Genomic DNA, 23,321 nt, shown 5'->3' with positions numbered 1-23,321 from the left:
GGTGGAGCCGAGACTCGCCCAGTAAGAGAGCGTAGTCCTCCCAAGCATCAAACCCCCAAGGTGGGAGCAGCTCAAAACACCATACTATCCCCTTGGGAGCCATCTGAATCCAGAGCTTAAAAAAAAAACAACCCAACATCTTCCTGACCATTTCCACCCCGCAACCTCCCCTCAGGGAGAGATGTGATGACTGTTCCACAAGAACCCACAAAAGAAAGAAAAAGCCTAACTCCCCAGGCATCCATAATGTGCCAGGACCCTCACATCCCAAGAACAGATCTCTCCACCAGGAAATGTGGGAAAAACTCAGCTTGGGGTGTCCTTTCTGAGATGCCTACAATAGGATTTATAATGCAACCGTTCCCTATAACTCCTCTCATAAAAGAATACTGCAGGAGGATGAAGTTAATGGTTAAAAGTTTAAGCTTCTTGGACCTAGGCATGAAGCAGGGTTGGAAGGTTAATGCAGAAACATTCAGACTCCCATGAATGCCACGTGATGTTTACATCTCTGAGTGGTTGTTCACAGGTTCTAGAAGGTTCTGCACCAGCGCCAATCCAGTTAGTTCCCTTTTAGCTTCCCAAGTGACTCCCCAGACCACTGTCATTCCTGCTTTGGTCCTCTTGTAAAGGAGAAAGGGTGTCCGTCCTTGCTCCCTCCAAAAATGCCAATTTTTCTTTATTTGTAAGTTAAGGTTGGGGTCCTGAATCCAATGCACCAACACTCATCTAAATTAATCAACTCTATGCTGAGTGGATACTTTCTAAGCACATACAAATATAAAAGGAACAAAGACTCACGGTCATTTCCAAGGAGTCGAAGAATAGCACGATCTAGGAGGCTGCCGCTTTCCAGCAAAACCAGCTTTTCTTTTTCGCAAGTGCACACAGCTCAAGATAAATAGTCTGTCCAAGATGCTGATTTATACTGAAAACTTCTCAACCCCTAGGTCAACTATGTGCTCTCTGACCCCCTGCCAGGATAGAGTTCACATGCCACAAAAGGAACATTCTTGATAAGACGCCCCCCACCCCCACCCCCCTCCCCTCCCCACTCACCTTTCAGCATCTTCACTGCCACAGTGACTGCCTCCTTGGGCTTCTCTTTGTCAATTCCCACTGCTTCAGCCATGACCACTTGCCCAAAACAACCTTCTCCCAGGGGTTTGCCCAGCGTCAGCCTAGACGTGTAAAGAGAGGATTAGCGCACAGCATCTGGTGAAGGGGTGTAGTGAGGGAAATTCCAGAACTAAATATAAAAATCTTTCAGCGGCTTGCAAAAGCGTGGAGCATTGATCATATGGAACTAATGAGACTTGGGGTGCACACGCGCTTGACTATTTTCTTCGTGACGTTTTAGAGAATGTCAATTACTGCTGGAACAGCTATTAAATTTCACATTTGTATTCTTGATTTATTTTCTTTATGGAAGGTATCCTTGCGAGTGAGGTGGTCAGCTTTCCTAAGTGCTAACAATGAGGAGCTTTTGATCTTGAGCCCGTTGAACACTCGTCATTTAGAATGTCTCAAAGAAAACCGTGAAAGCTGTTCTTATTTTTTGTCTCCGAGAAGTGATGTCTTTAAAAATCGCTATTATTCAAATACCAGTGGATTTTATGATCACATTCCGGGCCAAGTTACATGACATGAATCTTAAAACACATTTCAAGGAATCACTAGTTTTTTTTTTTTTTTTTTTTCCCACTAAGGGAAAAAGAAAATTCTAGAAATTGAGGGGAATTTTTTTTTTGACACAGTGGTTTAGAAATTCTTATGATTACCCAAAATTAACAATGAAGAAAATCCAAAGTGAACACAGCAAACTAAATGTCTAAGCCCAGAAGCTCTACACACATCATACAGCCATACAGTCTCCTTGGGCCCAAAAGAAAGGAAGAGACGCTGCGATACGTATGAATGTGCTTTTTTCATTTAAGCACAACACGAAGTACTGAGCTGCCACTAGCAAGGAGTATTTCTGGTAAGTACGCAATGGTTTGCAAACGTTAAGCAAAGACCGAGGGCAGTGTGTACTATGCTGAGGTCATTCCCTTTCTGTCCTGAACTAAAATTAAACTTAATATCTTGGCAGAAGATAAACATTTGCATTGGAAAAATGGCTAATTTATGTCCCATTGCCCTGCTACTACAAGCAAAACAATCCTTTCTTTGTATAATGTCTGCCTTCCATCTAATAAACTGCTTCTAAATAGCCTTCATTCATTGGAAGTCCGCTCCACCTACGGTTGTGCTAAACACTGTTTTGAAATGCTTAGCACTCAGATTTTCCGCACTCAGGGTACCCCGGGTGGGAGCTAACAGTTGGACACAGACAGACTCCCACTGTTGCCGGTGGTGTCACAGGTGTGGCAAAAACTAAGGATTGAAACTGAGAGTTGCAATTTCTTAAAATATGATCCTAGCTCCCCAACTCAGTCCTACATCCATAGGAATGTGCCATGAACTCACCTACTAGCTTAACCAAACCAGGGAGCTGGGAGGGCTCACGAGAAACACCGCTCTACGTTTCCCGCATTTCCACATTTCCACGTTCTACAGGTAAAGAAACCACTCTTTCTTCCCTGGTGTCTTACTGGTAACTGTTCAGTAAACAAGTCCTGAATAAACGAAGAGCCCACAAAATAAACTGGAAATCACTTCCATTAACACTCTAACAGAATGACGCCGGCACAATAATGAGGTTCTAACTTACGGTGCATATCAGCACCTCTAAACGAGCTGTTAGGAAGCAAACCTGGTTGGAGTTGTGTGTATCAAAATGACAAGTGCTGTGTGAACCACCTCCCCTTCCAAAGAGAGCTCGTCAGATCCAGTCTCTGGGAAAGCTTATCTCTGTACTTCCACATTTGTATATGAGTTCCTTTCTCTAGACAGAGAAGAATGAGACACTTCTCCGACATAATCTCAGGGAGATAGCGCAAACGTCAAGACAAATAGGGCAGCTGTATATAAGCAAGTCAAGAGCTTATTCCAGTTGATCTGATGCAGACGCATAGGCAGCGGTTTCTACCTTCCATTACTCTCAAGCTGTTTGGACTCTAACTACCACAAGAGGTACCCCAGAAATGACCGTCGTATTCATTTCAGAAGGTGGGTCAGAAGGTGGGTCTGGGCGCTGGTCCCTGGCTAGAAGCCAGAAGTTGTGCTCAGTCCCAGGAGGTCTGTACCATGACCTCCATTTTATAGAAATGAAGTTCAAAGAGAATCAGGAAACTCACAAGGTTGCTCAGCCACTGGCTGGCAGAGCCAGGATTCAAACCCAACCCAACAGAGCCCAAGGACATGAACTTCAAAGCCAGACCAAGAGATATACAACTGCCAACAATGCCTTCCCCAGAGCCCGAGTGGCCACACTTTGACTGAACGTCTGATTGGAACACCTCTTTTTCATCCATTACGGACCCCAGAAATTTGATGTCAGGTACCATACTCGAAGCATTTCTGCTCAATATTACATTAATAACTGTTAAAAACAACAACACTGGCTAACGATTCTTAGGGCAATTTATATTCTAGACCTATTTTCTCTAAAGAAATGAACTACAGAACAGTCACACTGGAACCAGCAGTTGGAATGTCAACTATGTTTTATAAATGGGATCATAATACAGCCTTTATTCCATCTGACTGGGCTTCAATTATCTAGAAAGTTTTAAAAATGCTAACAAGGTACCATCTTGTTTGGGGACCAGCCACAGCTTAGTAGCTCTGTTTTAAGAGAACTATTAAAAAAGAGGGAGAGAGAATCAATTCTTTGCTTTTCCAGGAGTTGCTTATTTCGAAATATAATCTTACCCAAACTATAGCTGATTTCATCTCAGCAAGACCCTGGCAGTTAAGGGTCATAAAAAGAAAATGTCAATCCAATCTCCCCATTTATGTTTAAGTCCCCATTTGGGGATGTGCCCCATAGAAGTACTCACTTATCTCTTGGAAATTCCCATTTTGGATCTTCCGGCAGCTCATACTCCGAGACCCCCGCCAGCATGGGGGTGTCTGCTGTTGAGGAGAGGCGAGTTGTAATCCTCACCAGGGGGGTGTTGGAGTTCATGGAGGAGCTGGACTCAGCAGAAACCTGGATACAAAATGCAAAGACACAGATGTAATCCTAGCTCCACCTGAGAAGCTGGAAGGCCGGCCAGAGCCCAGCCAGACGGTCAGCTCTTTGGAAGGAAGAGAGGTGGGGGTTGACCAAAGTCATGAATTCAGACCCAGACCACTGAATTCAACTCCTCTGTCCTCTCATCTATGCAGTACGTACAAAATTTCATCCAAATTACATGTTCCTAAGACCAGGTTTCCAAACAGCGTTCTTAGACAGTGCTTGATAAAAAAAAAAAACACGCATTCTTTCTGTCCTAACTCCTCAAGGCAGTCACTTGAGGACACAGAGACAGACCCCTCGGGCTCCTTTCTGGCCTTGTTGCCTGTGCCTGTCCTGCAGCCCCAGATATCAACCTCCTCCCCGCAGACCACTCAGGTCTTAAGTCAATGCTGTGCTTACAGAATTCCATCAAAACTTCTGAAAAATAAGCTTTCCAATCAGCTCTACCTTTTGAAACATAAAGCAGAGCACCTCAAGGAACAGGCTCTAGGGTTTGAACGTGAAAGGCATTCCCGTAGCTTCAAGTGTCTTTACTCAAGGGAATCAAAGCCCAGACACTGGGGACCACTGTCTGCTTCTCCCTAGTCCTTCTGTGAACTGGTTGGTGCCCAGGCCATTTGGAGAAAATCAGATGCCCCTTATCAACTTCAGTTTTAGAAACTAGTGGCTTAAACACAGGGGATGAAGTCAGCAGAAAGAAAACTACATCTTTATTCATAATCTCACGGGAAAACTCCTCTCCCACCCAGCAGCAAGGGGGGCTTCACTGAGTCTTCTCATTTACCATTTTAGTTTGCATTTGATAAAGTGATTATTTCTTAAATATATCATTTTCCCTGTGCTGGTTTCTATACAGGAAAACACCATCACGGGCTGCTTGACCACCACCTTATTCTAAATTGTGAACAAAACTTTGGCCCGAGAGTTGGAACATCAGGTAAATGTGACCCATCAAACGTGGTTCTGTCCCCTGCATGACTGACCACGTCAACCCTTCCCTCCAGCTGTGCTTACAAACACTTTTTAAATCCATGTGGCAAGGACTGAGTGCAGATGAACAAATTTAACGAGGATGAACTTCCAAGGTGCAGCCTGGACCATTCCCACAGGGAACCAGAAGTCCTCTACTTTCCCAGGAATGTCCTATTTAAAAAAAAAAAAAAAAATCTGGATTCTCTCCTTAAACCCAGACTGCCCTTAATGCAGGTAGGAAACCTAAGATGGCCAAGAATGGATGTGGGGTCGGGGTGGGGGGTCATTTTAGGAATAGGAAGTTGGTTTCAGTATTAAAGTATTAAAAATAAAAATTAAAAAAATAAAAATGCTCATGAGAACATTTCTGAGCCTTTTGAGCAATCTTTTGGCAAAGGGAGTTATTCCTAAATTTTATTATACAGACAGTATGAGCAATGTTTATTCACTGTGAACATAGTAAATAATTACTTTTTTAAAGGAACGGAACAATCCTTAATTTGGGAGATGAGAGGGCCTCATGTGGCTCCAAGAGGCTGAGATCTCTCACCCAAGTATCTGGGCTGCACAGGCAAACCGCAGAAGCAAAGAAAAGAGGAGACCTCAGCCGCTGGGCTCACCAGTAACACCATCAAGGTCTCCCAGTCTCCACTGACCACAGATGTGTCTGGAGCTCCATCTGCAGAGAAGGGCTCAGAAAGATTCAGAAATAGGTTTGGCCAAAACCACCTCCCCAAGTCCTAATGCCTGGCATCACATCAGGTCATGCACTGTGGAGGCAACAGGAGACTGGTGTTCTCAAAGACAAAAAGGTCTTCTCCCACAGGAAGAAGCAAAAATCACCACTCACTGCAGTAGGGACTGTGCTTGAAGAGCACAGGCAAGAAGATTCAGAAAACAAGTAAAAGACTGCCCTGCAATGAGACAGCACCAGCCCCAACCGGACGAGGTCTGGCAGGTTTCGTAGCCCCAACAGCCCCTCCCAGGCCAGCAGTGCAGTCCTCTTCACTGGACCACGGGGTTCCCAGAACTCCACTCTCAGTGTGTGGTGTGCTGGGATGGTGGCAAGGACAGAAACCCACGGGGAGATGGTAGGGGGAGTGGTTCTGGGTGAAGAGGCATGTCTGGCCTTCCCTGCCGTGACCTCGCAAATCACTGCCCCCATCAGTGAGGCTTACAGGACGTGATGTGGGGAAGCAGCCTTCCCACGGTGAGGTGTGAGAACACAGGCACTGAAAACAAGATTCGGGAAGGAGATATCAGAACCTGAGCAGTGGTCACCTTTGGGGAGAGACGTTAGAAGTTGAGGGACGAGGTAGAAAATGTCTTATTTCAGAACTTTCTAAACTGTTTGAACTTGACTCCCATGCGTGCATATCTCTTTTACATTCTAGAAAAACAAAGTACTTTCTTCAATGATAGAAGTATTTTTTAGAATAAAAAGGATCTGAAGTGAGGCATGTCATGGGAGGTTGGAAAATAGGGCATATGCTTGAAATACACTGACTTCTGAAACTAGTTGGAAGTGATGAGATCATTTCTCTCGCTCCTTCCCTGTGCTACAGGCTGGGTGCTGGGGCATCTCTGCATCCTTCCGTGTGGGTACCCAGTGACTCCCCAGAGCTAAGTGGCCAACCCTAGTCGGTGCCTATCCCCCGCAAACCATTTATGATGCAGGGCCCTGAATCAGGTGGTGGCATCCTGACCGACTGCACCATTGTGGGGCTGTGTGGTCCAATGGTCAGGATTCACATCCCTGTTCCAACACTGGCCAAATGGGAGAGCTTTGGGAAGTCACTTGACCTTCCTAAACTCCAGTTTCCTTATCTGTTAAAAAGAGACTAGAACAGTTCCCACAGAAGTACTGTGAAGGTAAAATGAGGTCATATCTGTAAAGCATTTAGTGCTGAGACTGGCACTTGCCTAAGAGCTCAGCACACGTCTGCTACGAAAACCGCGATGATTTTTTTTTTTTTTAAGAGTCATTTGCTGCCCAGATCCAAGGGAGCTTATGTCAGCATCTCCCTCTGGGGAAGCCTGAGGACTTGGAGCTTAGGGTTGTCCTGAGTGTGAGATACTGTCCCACGTGTGCAATGGGGCAGAAAGAAATCCTGCTGGCGTTCAAGGCAGGATCTGCCTTAATGGTTTGAAAGATGAGAGCCTCTGCTCACAGCCGCAGCCACGATGGGCTGGGGCTCCAGTGAGCAAAAGAGCAAACCCCAGAAAATTAAGGATGCAGGAGTCAGGGGACAGTCCCAGGGCAGGAGGCAAGCTGGAGAGTGAGGAGGTCCTCGTGACAAATAGGCTGCGAGGCCGCTTAAGAAAAGGAAACCTTCACATCCAGTCAAAGGTGAGCTGCTCTGCGGCTAACCTACGACCCAGAAGGAATCCCTGCCCACACAGCCACGGATAAAGTTCACACTCACGTACACCTTCTCCCCAGTGTCTCAAACAAGGCTTTAATGTGAAAGCTTTTAAAATGGAAAACCTTTCCAAACTTCGTTGCTGTCGTTACGATTAAAATTATGGAAATTCTGTTCAGATTAAGGGTAGAGGTTTAGATTCGATGTACAGATCTGGAAAGTACTTTTGTAAAAAGTGCAAAGAGGAGAAAGGTAAAGTAATGCTCCAAGAAACTACAGAATTCAATCACTCTGTCTACAGAGGTATATCTCAATTTTGCATTTTTACTATGCTTTTAAAACCCCCTCAGGGACTGTAAAATATGACTGGCTTTCTCTTCACTCCGTTCTACTCCGAGTGCTAACGTGTTTCCAGGGCTGGCATGACCCCTCGCAGGCGACTCCTCGGTGGAACACTGTGTTTCTGGCGGGTCTCTCCTGCGGACCACGCTCCTCCAGGAATCCCACTGCCCACCCCTGCAACCTCCTTCTGCAGCACTATTTGGCACAAAATCATAATCTTCCCTATCAGAAGGCTCCTTCAATTCCAGGTTTTCCTTTTGATCTAATGTTAAAATATTCCACCGGCAAAGATCATTTCGTTATTTACAATAATAAACATGAACACTCTAGTAAGCTGTCTTCCCACTCCCAAATCCTGGCAGGCACTTTTTTTTTAGCAAGTTTTTTCACAGTCTCAATTCAGTCTCCATACTTTCCAAAATCTCTTGCCCATAAATTCCTCGAGCCATAAATCAAGCCTTTAACTAAATGTGCTTTTTGTATATTTCCACAGTACATAAAGGAGATTAAGCAAGGAAGTGGTTTTTTTCTTCCCTTTTTAAAGGGCCACCAAGAAACTTTGTTATCTTTTAATACTAGATTAGATTCAACAATGCGAGGGGTCCCACAGAGGACAGAGCAGGCAGAGAAGTGGGGCACAGGGATGGATATTCATGGGACTATTATGAGGACTCACAAACGGACCACAACCAGCAGAGAAACCCTCCGATTTAGTCTTAGGCGGACGCACGTTCCCCAACCAGAGCACAAGGCCCCGGAGTTGACAGTTTTGCTGTTAGCCCTGCCCACCACTCCCCGATGGCAAACAAAATGCCTTCACCACCTCAAGACGAGTGGCTGAAATAAAGGTGCAAGGGGCTTGGGGGAAGTGGGGTTTTTTTTTCCTTCTGTAACAAATCTTAGGTCATGAGGCGGGGTAGTTGATCCGACACTCACTTTCTCCCTTAGCAAGTCTCCGCCTCCCCGAACCTCCCCACAAGGCTCTCCCGAGTAAACCTATCAGACCTGGACCAGCTGGTCATCGTAGAAGACCACATCAGCCCAAATCCAGGTCAGACCTTAGACAAACTGCCGTGTCTTCTGGAAGCTGAGAGGAGAGAATGGCCGAATGGGGGCTGGGCCAGGGGGGCCAGACGCCCGCATGAAAGGGCAGATTCCAGTTAAGCCAACCATGACCGTCTAATTACCCAAATGCTTTCTGGAACCAGCGAGGTTTCATTAGACCACTTGATTGACCAAAATACAGAGAATGTTCCTGAGATCATGCTGTTAGGCTACTAGGGAGTAAATGAGCTTTCAGGAGAGGAACTGCCCTTCACAGAATTCGGCGAGTTTAATAACCACTAATATGTGGCCCCAAGAACCGGCTCCCTCCTGAATCAGACATGCCAGCCCTCCATCTTTGTCTTGTTCAGGACATCCCTGGGAACGTGACATTTGCCTCAAAGGTATTGTTATAAAACATGACTTTGACTGCCCTTGATTTTCCTCTGGTTTTCAATCTCCCTGTATCAGCAACCAAGAGGGTGAAACTGAAGTCTAGGGGGAAAAACAAAACAAAACACAACGAAGCCCCTTCTGAGATGCTGCTGCTGCTGGTGGTGGTGGTGGTGGTAGGACAGTGTGGGCTCCGTGCACCTGTATGTCCCCACCCAGGATCTGGGTTTATCTGTTTACGGAGACAGCTACATCTCCACCCTGCATTACGAAGCATCTGGCTCCAGAGCAAGAACCTGATGGACTCACTGAAAAACCAACTCAACAAACCCAGCAAAGCCGCATGCTCCCTCAACAGACATCCTCAACTGCCTTCACGCCCCTCCCCGTCACCACCCAACCAATTCGTACAAAACACATGGCACGTAGCCCTCCCTGTAACTCACGGGTGTGTGAAGACAGCTTCACAACGGCCACGCTGTCCATGAGCAGCCCCGGAGACCTGCACAAGAGCCGACAGTCACGCGGACGCCCCTCTCTGGGCTGGCTCTTGCTGGTCCCTTTGATGCTGGCACGGTGTCTGAGCCCCGGCACTGGATGTGGGGTGACCCTGGTCAAGGGAAACCAGGAGACGCCACATGCCACTCGCCTCTCCCCCACCAAAAAAGTGTTTCTCTTTCCCCAAGCATCAAAGGGCATAAAAAAATCTCAAAAAAAATTCATGGTGACTGGGAAATGATCGCAAGGAATTTCTTCTTAGGTACTGGAGGAAAATATTTCTGTCTCAAAAACAAATAAACTGAAATGTCTGTCTCACACTGGTAAGTCCAGGTCAGATGACTAAATGTCAATAAGGAAAAATTCCCAATAGGATAAAAAAATAAAATAAACCTTCTCTTGTTCTACAAAGGGAGCAATGATGGACTGAGTGAGATGCAGTCTGTATGCACGTCTTGGGAGGGGCAAGGATCAGAGCCAAGAAGATGAAACTCGGATACCATCATGAAGACACTGAGTGCTACCTGTGCGACAGAGGAGGCTGAGCAAACACAGTGTTAAAAGTGGCCTCATAAATGCCTAGGAACAAGCCATCCTTAAGACATCTGATTACAGGCTCACCTGTCGCCAGGTAAAGGCATGCTTGGCATCCCTGTGGTATGCTCTCTGTCATCAACATATCTGCCCGCCTTGCTGGGGCTTTTCTTTCCAGCTACAGTCCAATAACCCTCTTTTATCCAGGTACCTGATAAGCATCTCGTCCACCAAAGGGGCCGTGCTTGCGGACGAACTGGTCTTTGGGAAGAATCAGCATGTCCCATGTGAGCAGCTGAGGTGCGTCAACATTTCCCCAAATCATCTCCGAGAGTTGTTTTTCCAGGGACTGGTCTGTGCCCACTTCCCTCTGCTTCTCTTACACTATGTGACCCCACCGAAACACAAGGCCATCTCAAGCACAAGGCATCTCCAGTGAAGGCCCCCAGATAACCTTGGAGCCACGGGTGAAGGTAACAGGTCATGTCTTACCTGGAACCTGGGTTAGATCAAGCACTCAGAAAATTATGAAGGAATGAAGGAAGGAGGGAGAGATAAAAAAGGAGGAAGAGAACCTAATGTTCCCCTCAGTTACACAGGGGAGTAGGAGAAAGGACCAAGTTAGGTGAAGACAGGACAATGAAGGAAGGCCAGTCAGCCAAAGAGAAATAAAAACACCATGATGACCAGGGTGGAGTCAAGGGGACTTTAAGGGCATCTGCCTCTTTTATATCAAATAAAAAGAAGAACACTGTAACACCTGCAGAAAAAAAAAGATGATGAAATAATTACAGGACAATGGTCTAGCTACACCAAATTATAGGTTTCCTCTAGAGGACAGCATTTTTCTCTATTAGGAAAAAAAAAATAATAATGATAGAGGTGGAAAAACCACTCCCTCTTTCAATTCTCTAAGGCCAGGATCTCAAGACGGTGGCAGTAAGAAGGGCCAGGAGGTGACTGGTAAGGAGCGGGCGTTGGGGAGGGGTGGCCACACCACCTGACAGTCACTGAAGGCACCATCCTGTAGGAGTCACCTTTGTCCTGGACTCTCCCAGAGTCAGGCAAGTGGCCTCATCATTGCTTCCCTGGTGCCAAGAATGACAGTGGTGCCATTTTAATAACAATAGCATTCTTGGGGGCAGGAGGGACCCGGTGGGCACCTTTCTCTCCTCGCTCTTAGGGCAATCTGGGATTCATCTGCACTTGACGCACACTCCAAATGCTACCCTCAGCCTCCACAAAGAGAGACCTGCTTAAAACATGGCTTCAAAGAAGCCAACAAGGACCCATTCAGCCCGGAGTTCGGAGCTGGGCTGAGAACAGACGGATCAATGCCAAAACTGCTGCTGGCTAGCTGGTTCCTAATCCTTCCTAATGCCTTGTCCAGAAAATGTCATCGCCACCTGAAGTCCCAGGAGGGGCAGAGCGGGGATCAGCCCAGAGTTTCTCAGAGTGCATTTCAGAATCACCCGAGGACTTGCTTAAAATGCAGATTCCTGGCCTTGGTCAAGAACTACTTTAGTAGAATCTCTGAGGCTGCAACTGAGGAAGCTACAATTTGGACAGGTGCCCTGTAAATTCTACTAAAACACAAAGTTTGAGCCAGTGAGTTAGCTGTTTTCCTTGCTGTTTTCAAAATAACAAACCTTTATCGGAACCAAGTTCCAAATACTTTTGTAAACAGCACATTCACACCCTCCTTCCCGTCCATCTTTGTGAACTCGAGGGTCAGAGGGCTTCCTGCTCCATCAGCTTCACAGGGCTGTCTCTGGTTTAAGGCAGAAGTGTAGGCTCTACACTTGCCCCATCCGCCCAAAGCAAAATTAAACCAGTCAGGAGGCACGTACAAAAAAGTAACCACCGAAGACCAAGGATGGGGTGAACAAAAATCTGCTGCCTATTCAACATAAAAATCATCCCATCACCGAACTGACAGCCACAGTATTAGTGCGAACAGCTAACAATAACATAATATATGCATACAATTCTATTTGAAGACTCAGAGCAGTGGAGCCAAAATTCAGTTAAGATAGACATCATGGGCCAGTTTCAATTAAGCAGTTCAGCCACCTCCAGGCACAGGTTTCTGATTTTGATTTAAAGTAAGTTCAAGAAAACTAGAGTCCCTCTTTTACCAACTAGTGGCATAAGCTTGTCTTTAAAAAAGCATTAGATTACAGGGACAACAGTGGCCCATGCACCGAAGAGACCCCTGCACTGGAGTCTCAGGAAACACACAAGGGCACTGAGTTCCAGGTTACGTCCTGAGGATGCGCTTGGGGTCTCACTCCATTGTGCTTCCTCACCCTTGGAACTAGACTCGGCGGACCCCATTGATGCATCAGGCCTTGACCCTCCAAGCTCCAAACACTGATCAGACGGCCACTAAGGGGCAAGTCCAAACTGCTCACACGGGGAAGCTCCCACAAGTAGACGGCATGGACACAGAGAAAGAGACCCAAGAGCTGGCTGGGCTTGGAGGAAGGGTAAACTTCTTCAAACTCTTTATCTACTTTCTGTTACCTGTCTCCGCAGGGGAATGCGCTTGGTCAGCTTGTGCACAGCCGGCTGGCTGCTGAAGTCTGGCTTCTTGGTTGTGGTCTTCATCCGGCACAAGATGACCGTCACCACCATACAGGCAATTAAGAAGACCCCTATGCAGTAAATGGCTATCTCCAGGTAGTCTGGGGAAGCTGTAATCTCCTTTTCTCTTACGGGAGCTGGATTGCAGATCACAGGAGAGGAACAGATAAGCAGGCCACAGAGTTAGGACACCGGATGGATGCATTCTGGCATAACTAAAGGAATCAAAAGGCGATGACCATTCCCAAGGCCAGATGGGCTTCCCGACAACCCAGTGCTGCAGGACGGCATGGGCTATGGGCCTGCTGTGTACCTCTTCCAAATGAAGATGAATATAACCAAGGGGTCCCCGCTTTACCACCAGAGCCCAGGCGGCCACTATCGCTAACCTCAGTGGGCCTCTGCAATCTGGTGATCGTGATGGATTGGCTGCCACCAAGGTACAAGGCAGGTTACAAGGCCACATTCTGTAAGACATTTGGGCAGACCAAATGTCTCGACAGTCAACCATCCCTACAACAAAAGGGAACTGTCTTCTACCATGATGGTCTCTGATGCAAACCATTTAAGCATTCTTAAATATGAACGGTGCCCACTTTTGTTTCAAAAGGGACGGTGCCTCAGTCTTATTTGGGTAAGCTCTTCCAAAGGAAGATGCAACAAGGTGGTTTCTCCCAGACGAACACAGTCCCATATGAAATGAAATAAATATTCATCTAGTAGGCTGGTCTGAAAAATTTCAAATTTCTTACTAGTCCAGTGCATTATTCAACCAAACAAACAAATGCATTTAATCTAAAGACTGAATTGCTCATCGTATAGAATCACTATGTCCATACTATAAAAAGTTTGTAACATTCCTTAATCAATAACAATTTAAACTTTTCTGTATCTGGTTATACTGGTATGTTACTACTTTTCTCTTAAAGAGAAAACAGAAAAGCTATCGCGTGTGAGTACACATACAATTACTTAAGTTAGCACATTCTTATACCAACTTCCAATAATATCTGCTCCCTCCTTAGTCCTCAATGGTCAATCTACAAGCAGTGTATTTCCAAATGGCATTTTTCTCAAACTGCATTCTTAGTTAATGTGCTAGTAACTGTCAGGCAAATTGGTTAAGAAGTGTCAGTTGGACACTTGCAGAATGCAGTACTGCAGGTAAAAAAAAAAGCAAGCTCAATACCAGAGGCATCTCATTGTTTCAAAGCAAATATTCACAGAGCAGATTCACAACAAAAGGAAAAATGAATGCAATGGTATTATTTAAAGCTTATACATTTGAGTCAGAAAAAAATATTTGCAAGATCGTCAAAACTCTCAGCAGCACAGCACAAAATGAAACGATCAATTTATTTTTACTAGATATAAAATAAGCATGCAGGTAGGCACTGCACTCTAAACATGAGGAATTAATAACTGGAGTGGAACATCATGAGCTAGCAAACCACAGTCTACACAGCTTCACAAAGGAAATGGCAGAGAGACAGGTTCATTAGAGCAGGTAGCAATTATCAAGAAAGCTTGTCTAGGATAGAGATGTCGGTTAGAGATTCAGACAGCGGCAATGTTTAGGCAAAAGGGCTTCACTGATGTTGATTTCTCTGTAGGGTAGAAATAACATCAAGCCCAAGATGGCAAGAGCATGCTTTGCAGTGAAAGCAAACTGAGAGTCCGATCCATTACAACATGCGGCAAGCCACCGATTCCCCAGGTAGGCAGCACACTGCTTCTGTACACCCTCCACACAGAGGTGCTCCTCCCTGGCACCTCTGCATACGTCCATCTATTTACGTCTCGTTAAAAATAGAAAGTGGAACGAAAGTAATAAATAATAAAGGGACTTATGGGATTTCAGCAAAATGGAATTTGAACGGAGAAAAAATTACTTTGAATTTTACAAAGTAATTTCAACTTTCTTCCTTAAAAGAAACGGAGATGGGTGAATTCATACATTGACTCAGTGACTTACTAAAAATATAAGATCCCTTTGGGTTTTAAGGGGGAAATTTCACTTGATCATAAACGTGAGGGTGGGATCTCAATGTAAGTGAATTTCCAAGGCAACTTTCTTATCCCTGGGGGGATAATTTTAAACATTTTAAAAAATCTTTATGCAAGGGTAAAAGGGGCCATTTCTGAGAACAGAAGCTGTGTTAATTTTATAGCAATCAACCAAGAAAAGGAAAAAAACCATGGAGAGAAAGAGCAGTATATACCTGGCAGAACTGTCAACCATGCAGAGTGAAAGGATATCCCAATAGAATTACCCGCCAAGCACGTATATTCCCCAGCATCCTCAAAAGTTACATTCCGAATATAGAGAACCTCAATCTCTTTGTCCGTGGTATTAACACCGGCAGCCTAGAAAACAAGGAAAGCAAGAGAAAAGGCTAGACGACACAGGAATGATTGTGGAGGGGGCCGTGGAACCACGAGGCATCACACCGGGGGCTCCGGCGGGTACCGGCCACCGGAGGATTCCGACTGCAGCCCATCCACAAAGCCCACAACCGAGAGACACTGAGCGACACGGAGTAGCTCACCTCCACAGGCCCGTCACCACACCGGCTTGACCGCCTAGACATACATGCATGCGATCAAATGCATGGAAAAATCAACCCACAGAGATCCGTTCTCTTGGCCTTTGCTTTGCTTTGGAGTTAGGGGTGGTTTTCCATAAGTATGGCACCCAAAAGTCCAAGTTGGGTTCTGGTCCTGTTGGCTGCAGGCTCCCATCTTGAAAAAAGGATGGTTCTAGCTAAACTGTCATGTTGTAAGATAACACACCACAGTTAAGCCCAAGTGGACACTCTGTACCTCCTTGCAGGCCTGTGGGAACCACCAGGGTGGAGTTCCGTGTTGGTTACCAGGATCTGGTTATTCTGCCTCCTGTATAACTCTCCTGACATACATAACACTGCAAGAAAATGGAAGAAAGCACGACCCTGGGAGCAAAGAAACTGGATTTTTCTTTTCTCTTTTTAATATAACATTTCAATGTGAGTCATGACAAATTGAGAAAGCTGACCTATTGCCTTCAACAGCATCAACAGTACATTTAGTCAGTGAGACGGAATAGCCTCAAATTCGGGATAACAAGGTCAAGGACAGAAATCTCCTAAGTATCAGTTATGCAACCAAGAAAATGCTGCTTTGCTGAACCAATTATACTATGCCATTATTTCTCTAAAAATCTGGGGCAGAGGAGGTATTTTGCTGCTATGCAAACACCACAAATGCAATAGGCCTGCCGGTGTGTGTGTAAAATGGAGCTGATGTGCAGTAATGATGGGAGGTGTGCAGCCCAAACAAGATAAACCAGAAGGAACAACTTAAAAACTGGGTGGGGGTGGAGGGCACTCTTTAGAAGAAATTAGAGCGAGCACTTTGAACATTGTGGGCATTTTTCCATGGCTGCTGGCATCATACCAGCTGCATCACCGAAGAAAGATTATGATGAATATACCAAGACCACAGAGTTATCCGATAAGCTGCCTGCAGTCTCCCAAAGCACCAAGTCTTTCCAGCTTCTATATCCAGCCTTCTTTAAAAAACAAAACAAAACAAAACAAAAAAAAAAAAACCCAAAACAAAAACATTGTTACCTTGCTGTTTTGGCAGGACAGTGAGCCAGGCAGACTGGTTGGCCTGCCCTATATAATTGGAGACCTTACAAATATACTCCCCAGCATCCGCCTCAGTCACATTGAACAGAGCCAGCACTTCTGCATTGGAACTATTTATCCCCGAGTGCTGGAACAGACACAGGAGAACAATATAACGGCCAACCAGGAAGGACTTCGCACGGCCTAGGGTCCCACCACCAAGACACCACAAAAAAAAACAACCTCCGTCTCATCTAAACAGCAGCATTAAAGGGCTGTGGGTTTGGAAAGAACAAAATGAGTCAACTGGTGGACAATGGAAGCGACCCGGTGGAGAGGGGTGGGAGGGTGCAGAACAGGTCAGCAGTGCCCCAGGCTGGTCATCTTTTTCCAGCTTTTCTGATCTTTGGTATTCTCAGCTGGAGAGAATATCTCACTGGTTACAAGTTCTGAGTTGAACTACCCATGGTTCTACTGGAAGACTGTTCTCTCTAAGGACATGCTCTGGGAACAACTCAAGATGGGAGACACAGCAGCAAACAGCGGTCTGAGAAGTATTTATACACACTTAGCTGCCATTTGCTATCACCATCTTGAAGAGCAAGACAGATCTAAAAATTAAAGAAGTGGGTGGAGGGATAAATTGGGAGTTCGGGATTTGCAGATACTAACTGCCATATACAAAATAGATAAACAAGGCTCTACTGTACAGCACAGGGAACTGTATTCAATATCTTGTAATACCCATAATGAAAAAGAATACATAAAGGGATATATTTATACATACATATATGAAAAACCAAATCACTATGCTGTACACAGGAATGTAACGTAACATTGTAAACTGACTATACTTCAATAAAAATAAACAAACAAATAAATAAATAAGAAAAAAGAGGCTGGTGCTATTAAAACAGGGTCTTCCACGGAACCAAATAAGAAACACAAGGGGAAAGAAAGTTTCCCTGTTCAACATTTGACTAGCACAGCAGTATCTTCTAAGGTTTACTATTCTAAACCACGTGTGAATGAATGTCAAAGGTTAAGGGATTATTTTTAAAAGGAAAATCTACATGGTTTCCCAAAAGTGGCTACTAAAATTTGATCCTAACGTCATACTGAGAGAAAACAACGTCAGTGTAACAATAAACGCTGGTACAGCGCCTGGAGTTTACAAAGTTCCTTCCAGCTACCCCATCTCATTTACTCTGTACAACGCCCTGTAGGGAGATATTACCATAATCCCCACTTTTATAGATGTGCAGCTAAGCCTAAACGTCTCATCTAAGATCTCAGGGCCGATAAATAGCTCAACCACTCTGACTCCAGCTTTCGTAGTCCTCCCACTCCCCCCACCTCCCTTCTGAGATTTTATTAGCAAGCCTAACGATCTGCTAATTCCCAAATACACGCTGTACTGAACAAACAAGAGAACCATCTTCTCTCGGACTCAACAGGAAATCAAAGAACCTGTGGCCAAACCCCTCGAGGAGACTCCAGTTGTGGGGATCTCTGGATTCAGAAAGTCCTCACCTTCAGAACCTTGAGGTAGGGCAGCCCATCCGGCCCGTATTTACTGCCGTTCTTTTCCACGTGTTTGATCCACTGGATGTGGGGCTGGGCATCACTGTACACCTTGCAGACAAACTCCACATCACCTCCAACCACGGTGGAGGCGTTCGCTGGCAGTCCGGCTTGGAGGATGGGCCGGTGCGGGGATCGTTCTGGTGGAGAGAGGAAAGAAAGCGGGAGCGGGGAGGGGAGAGGGAGAAACGAACAAATAAGTTGTGTTGTCCAGAAGGCTGTTCGTGAACTCAAGCCAAAAAGGCCTCGAGTCTGCTGGCTGACTCCTTTGAAATAACACCACGGCCCAATGCATCACAAAAACGACTTCAAAGGAGATGGCTGGAGCACGACCCTTGTAAAAAGAATACTTATTTAGAAAACTGAGAAAAGAACTTAGTACATCTCAAGTCGTTGGTTGTCCATGGCTACCTAGTGAACAAGGGCAAAGATTTTATTTTTACAATCTAAAAGACAAATGGTGGTGGAAAGGGTGCCTCTTCCCTTACTGTACTTGGGATAATACTGGAAACTCACACTGACTGTAAGCGTAACATCCCAGGTAAGTGACAAGACTCAAAGGTCACCATGAGTTCCAAAATGGCTCCTTAAGGCAGTATCTCCTGATATATATTTTTTTTCTAATAATTTTTGGGGGGTGGGGTGGGGTTAGGTTTATTTGTTTATTTATTTATTTAATGGAGGTACTAGGGATTGAACCCAGGGTCTTGTGTGTGCTAAGCGCTCACTCTACAGCTGAACTATACCCTCCCCCCACCCCCGCCAAACATTTCTAAGATGCTCCGGTCAGACTTCCATCCCCGTTTTGTTTTAAAAAGAAAATAAACTAAAAACTAAAGCCCAAAGTTATGAACAGATCAACTGAACAACACAACTGGTTTCATCTCTTTGCTGCGGAATTTACGCTGTGAGTTCATTCCCTGTCCAATATCTCCATCTGTCTCCTTGATAAGCATTCAGTTTAACTGTGCGCCAAATGCTAAACACACAAGCAGACATTCCTCGGCTTATTCAGATGTGGCACTGAAAGAGACGTAAAGCAACACGGGTCCCCAAATCCTGGCAGTGTCTTAGACTGTGTCAAAGGAGGCCCCACAGAGGGTAGGCTGGCAATTACTTCCCACCCTCACTTGTCTGCCTCCCTCTCTAGTGGAGTCTCCAGTTCAGAAGTGGTCTCTGCAGAAACCCTGTAGAGGCGACCCCATCAAGGCGCTTGAACAACTACACACCAGGCATCTCAAGAATCAAGTAACAGACCAGCCTGCCATGTGACCTTGTCCGCAAAGGCACCGTAATCACAGACAGGAACCTTCCTACACCGTCAAAAGTCACACACCCAATTATCCAACCATTCACAAATGTCAGCCCATCCCCCCACACCTGTAGGTTCCAGCCATCCTCCCTGTCTCCTTCCCCACACTGTGGGTACCACTGCCTTTAACCTCCAGCCTAAAAAGTCTCCAAGGGAAATGAGGAGACCCAAGTGGCCCAACACACCCATGGATGTCTCCATGCTACACCTGAGTATCCCTGTGCGCTGGGCTGGAAACAGCAAGTGAGAATGATAGATATCTAAGCTTTTCTATATTTGGGCTTTCAGAATAAAGTGTCATTGAGCGGAATTTTTTGGACAAGAGCCAGACCATGTGCAAATTGATTTTACTGCTTAAGCCTGTCGCTAGTATTTAAAAGCGAAAGAAAAGAAAAGAGAAAGAAAAGAAGAGAGTGCTAGCCGTTACTCCTAGCACATTTCATTCCAGAATCTCGCATTATGCCACAGACACCTACATTTTCACATTAAAAAGAGAAGGATTTCAGAGCCCCAAAGAAGTCATTCATTTGCCCCAATATCACCCACAGTGGCTAAGCAAAGAGCACAGAAGCCGAGGCTCCTACTCTTTGTGGGCAGAAAATCTCAACGCTGGGATACTTTCAAGCATCACTAGAAACACTCACTCCTTGGCTGATACACCATCCCAGCGATGGGCCACTGCGAGCCTCCGCGTCAGGCCTGCCAGCCAGCTGGAAGCCACAGGGACCTGCTGGCAGCTGGCAGAGATGAAGTTCTGATTTCACCCTGGCGAGCTTCATCCACGTGAGAAGAACTAAGTTAAGTCCACACACACTCTCCTCCCCACCAGGCCTCCTCCCAAGAGACTTAACAGCCCAAGGGGGAGCTGTCATCCGGGCTGGATACTGCCAGCCAAGCTCACAAAAGATGCTCCTTTGTACCTCTCAAATATTGAAGTAGTTTACTCCTTCCCACAGAGGAGTGAATTTTCAGTATGAGTTCATTCTCTGGCTCAGCTTTCCAGTCTTGCGTGCGTGTGTTTGCGTGTTCAAAGATAAATATTTACAGTGGACCTAAATATTTATTCTTAGAAACAAAAGTACTATAAAAATCTTAAATGTCATAAGCCAGATCAACTGAATTTCAAACCGAGTTCTCTTTCCCATAAATTGTTTCACAAGCAAACAATGTGCATGTAATACCAAATAATGACGCTGCGAACAACGGATGCTTTCACATGGCTCGACAGCTCTGGCCCGCGCCAGCCTTCAGCAGAGAGAGCCTCGTCACTGGGGCAACACTGGCAGGGCCCACTGTGGAGCTGCGTCTTGTTTCACTTGTGGTCAGCGTGCTGCTGCGCTCCAGTTATTAAGTTATTCCATCGCTATCTGGGCTATTTTCACACACACACATACAAAACCGAAAAACACAAAATACCTCTGCAATGGTTTCATATTATTACATTTGCAAATTACAGCGTACCCAATGTTACCACGTACAGTCTTGAGTTCATCCTTCCAAATTTTCTCACCTTATACAAAATAAGCTCTTAATCACGCCCCGGCTCCCCCTCGGCCCCCCCTCGGCCCTTTCTCACTTTGGGTACAAAAACTGCAAGCTGGATCGCTCTGTAATCGAAACCTTACACCGTCTTCCAAAACTTATTACAGCTGCCTTCAGCATGAAATGAAACCTTAAGAGAATGTTATTTAAAATGTTTTTAAAAAGTCAGGAGGCCTCATGTTTCGTTTCTCCACATCAGGCTTTGATTTCCTTTGCAACCTTATTCTCTGCCCTTAAACAAGTCGGAGAACGAGGCCTGAAACATCTTGGAAGAGGTCCCGGGATGCCCGCATCTGCCGAGCTGCGGCCCCCCTCTCCTGCCTTCCATCCTTCAGCGATCACTCTTCCCTCGGTGTCCATCAGACCCTTAAGAACAGGGATCATTAGTGAGGGGATGACAGCACGTGGACTCCTGTTCTAACTTCTGAAAAACTGGGGTGAAAGCAGGGTGTGATGGCAGCCAGGAGAGCAGGCGGGACGGCAGCTCCCAGGACCGGGCAGCCCCTCCATGCCCCGGGCCAGCGGGCACTTAGGAAGCACTGCAGAGACAGAGCAGCAACCAATGGGCACGAAGACCCTCCAACCTCCAGCGTGCTCTCCTCCGCCCTGGGCACCCCGAACCCCATGGGTCTGCAGCTTTTAGGGCAGCAAGCTGATATAAAAAGAAATCAGTCGACGAATTAGCTCCAGATGAGAGACTAAAACCCAGAGCTGACCCTTCTCTTGTTCTTGTTCTTCTACGTGATAACAAAAGTTCCATCCTGTCTACCAGGAAGGATTTGGTTTTAGGCAAGCGTCTCTTAACGGCACGTTTAAGTCTCAGATAGTGTACAAAGCAGGTTTCTCTCTTTACAGGAGGAGGGAAAGAAATATACAGAAAACAGAAAAGCTGACAAGCACCTCGCCTCTGTGTTTTTTACTGAAATGTTTAAAATGATACATTCTGAGTTCAGCAGGTTGCAGATGTATCGTTCATGGACCCACAAGAGGATGAGAACTTTTAAAACGGAGATTCGAAGCTCCCTGTGTGAGCTCGGAATTAATACAGGATGGAAGGCAGTCCAGGGTGTGCGGCTGCTGCCGATGGGACAGTTGGCTGCTCTGCTGGAATGAGGATCCACCAAATCAGTGTGTAGTAAACACAGGCTGGAGTGCTTTAAAAAATATATTCTCTCCCCCGCGTTCTCTCACTCCCTTTTGTCAAGTGCTCCAAATGAGTCCACTTTACTGAACCAAGCAGAAGGCCCAGCTGCTGAGAGTCTTAATGCCAAGACGGCCCCTCCAGTCCTGCTCTGAAGCTGGGAGCCACGACCAGGGCGGCAGGAAGAAAACAGTCTGCTTCATTCCAAGGGGTAATTATTGAGAAAGAAAGAGAGCGAAAATACCTGAGTGACAAAGAATAAATCTTTGTTAATTGACCATTTGAAACTTTATAACATGCCAGTCCTCCTCTGGACATAATAATATGTTTGCTCATAAGAGATCTACAACTTCTGCTCTGATGTAGCAAAGGCCATAAAAAAAGTCCACCGGCCGGGGAGGCCTCACGTCTGCGAGCTCAGTAAATACGCATCCTGGTGATCAGAAGGAGAACCAGGTTCTTAAATTACACCTATAAATTAATCAAGCCCAGAGTTGCCGGCTTCCCAGCCCACACTGGTCTTCTAAGTATTTCTCCCCAAAGTACAGCAGCGTTGGCCACAAAGAACCATTTCAAAGCCGCGCTTTCCAGCAGCAAAATGCCAAGAGACTCAAATCCCGTTGAGTGCCCAGGACTGATCTGGGAACAGCAAGGCTCCTGCTCTCAGGCACCCATTCATTTCAGGAACATGAAGAATCTTGCCTGCCCCATCTTTAAATTAAAATCAGAATTTAATTACCCTTCCTCTAAAATGGCAGTTTCTTAGCAACTCCAAGGGGCTGAATAAGGAAAAAACATTCTGCGATTGGGAGGACAAGTGAAAACAACGGAGAATTCTTGTTTCCAAAGCCCAGCCTCGCTTGTTTTTCTCAAGAGTAGGCGGTGGTAGCTTTTGTTGTATGAAAACGCACTAAACCAGTTAGCATGAGGCATGGTTATTAGGGGAGCTGATCAAAGCCCTCTGAAGTTTGAGGAGCCCCAGAACTTGCTAAAGACCTCACACTAATTACAATTAGTAGAATGAGTTCATTGCCTTGTCAAGACTCTGCCTAATGCTCTCCAACGGACAGGCTACATCGAGCTGGGTTCTGAGCTTTGTTCTCCCTAAGCTTTCTCCAGCCTCTTGAGTTTGGCACAAAAGGAGGTCCCAACCAAAACTGATGTGGAGGAGAAGGTACAATTAGGATATTGGATGAGAAGGAGCACCACCCCCTCAGACAGAGTCACAGTGTCTGTATCCAGGAGTTTGCTTGTCATCTAGAACAGACGAGTG

The 23,321-nt window shown here is 45.8% G+C and overlaps 1 protein-coding gene across 16 annotated transcripts in view; it reads right to left on the bottom strand.

Annotated features, from left to right (window-relative positions):
• Window positions 1-23,321, bottom strand: part of FGFR2 (fibroblast growth factor receptor 2) — a 100,723-nt gene that overhangs the window by 18,739 nt on the left and 58,663 nt on the right. For 5 of the 16 annotated variants that reach the window (XM_032490756.1, XM_032490754.1, XM_032490761.1 and 2 more), the window contains 5 exons: window positions 18,003-18,193; window positions 15,081-15,225; window positions 12,799-12,995; window positions 3,945-4,096; window positions 1,060-1,181 (listed from right to left, as the gene is read on the bottom strand). In XM_032490756.1, coding sequence (XP_032346647.1) covers window positions 1,060-1,181; window positions 3,945-4,096; window positions 12,799-12,995; window positions 15,081-15,225; window positions 18,003-18,193 — 807 coding nt within the window. Of the gene's footprint in view, window positions 1-1,059; window positions 1,182-3,944; window positions 4,097-12,792; window positions 12,996-15,080; window positions 15,226-16,469; window positions 16,618-18,002; window positions 18,194-23,321 lie in introns of all 16 variants that reach the window. The other 11 variants (XM_032490752.1, XM_032490763.1, XM_032490767.1 and 8 more) reach the window with 4 other exon arrangements.

This window comes from Camelus ferus, chromosome 11 (genome assembly GCF_009834535.1).
Source record: "Camelus ferus isolate YT-003-E chromosome 11, BCGSAC_Cfer_1.0, whole genome shotgun sequence".
NCBI classification, from domain to species: Eukaryota; Metazoa; Chordata; class Mammalia; order Artiodactyla; family Camelidae; genus Camelus; species Camelus ferus.
The sequence above is the reverse complement of the archived record's forward strand: the minus strand, read 5'-3'. Positions and strand labels throughout refer to the sequence as shown.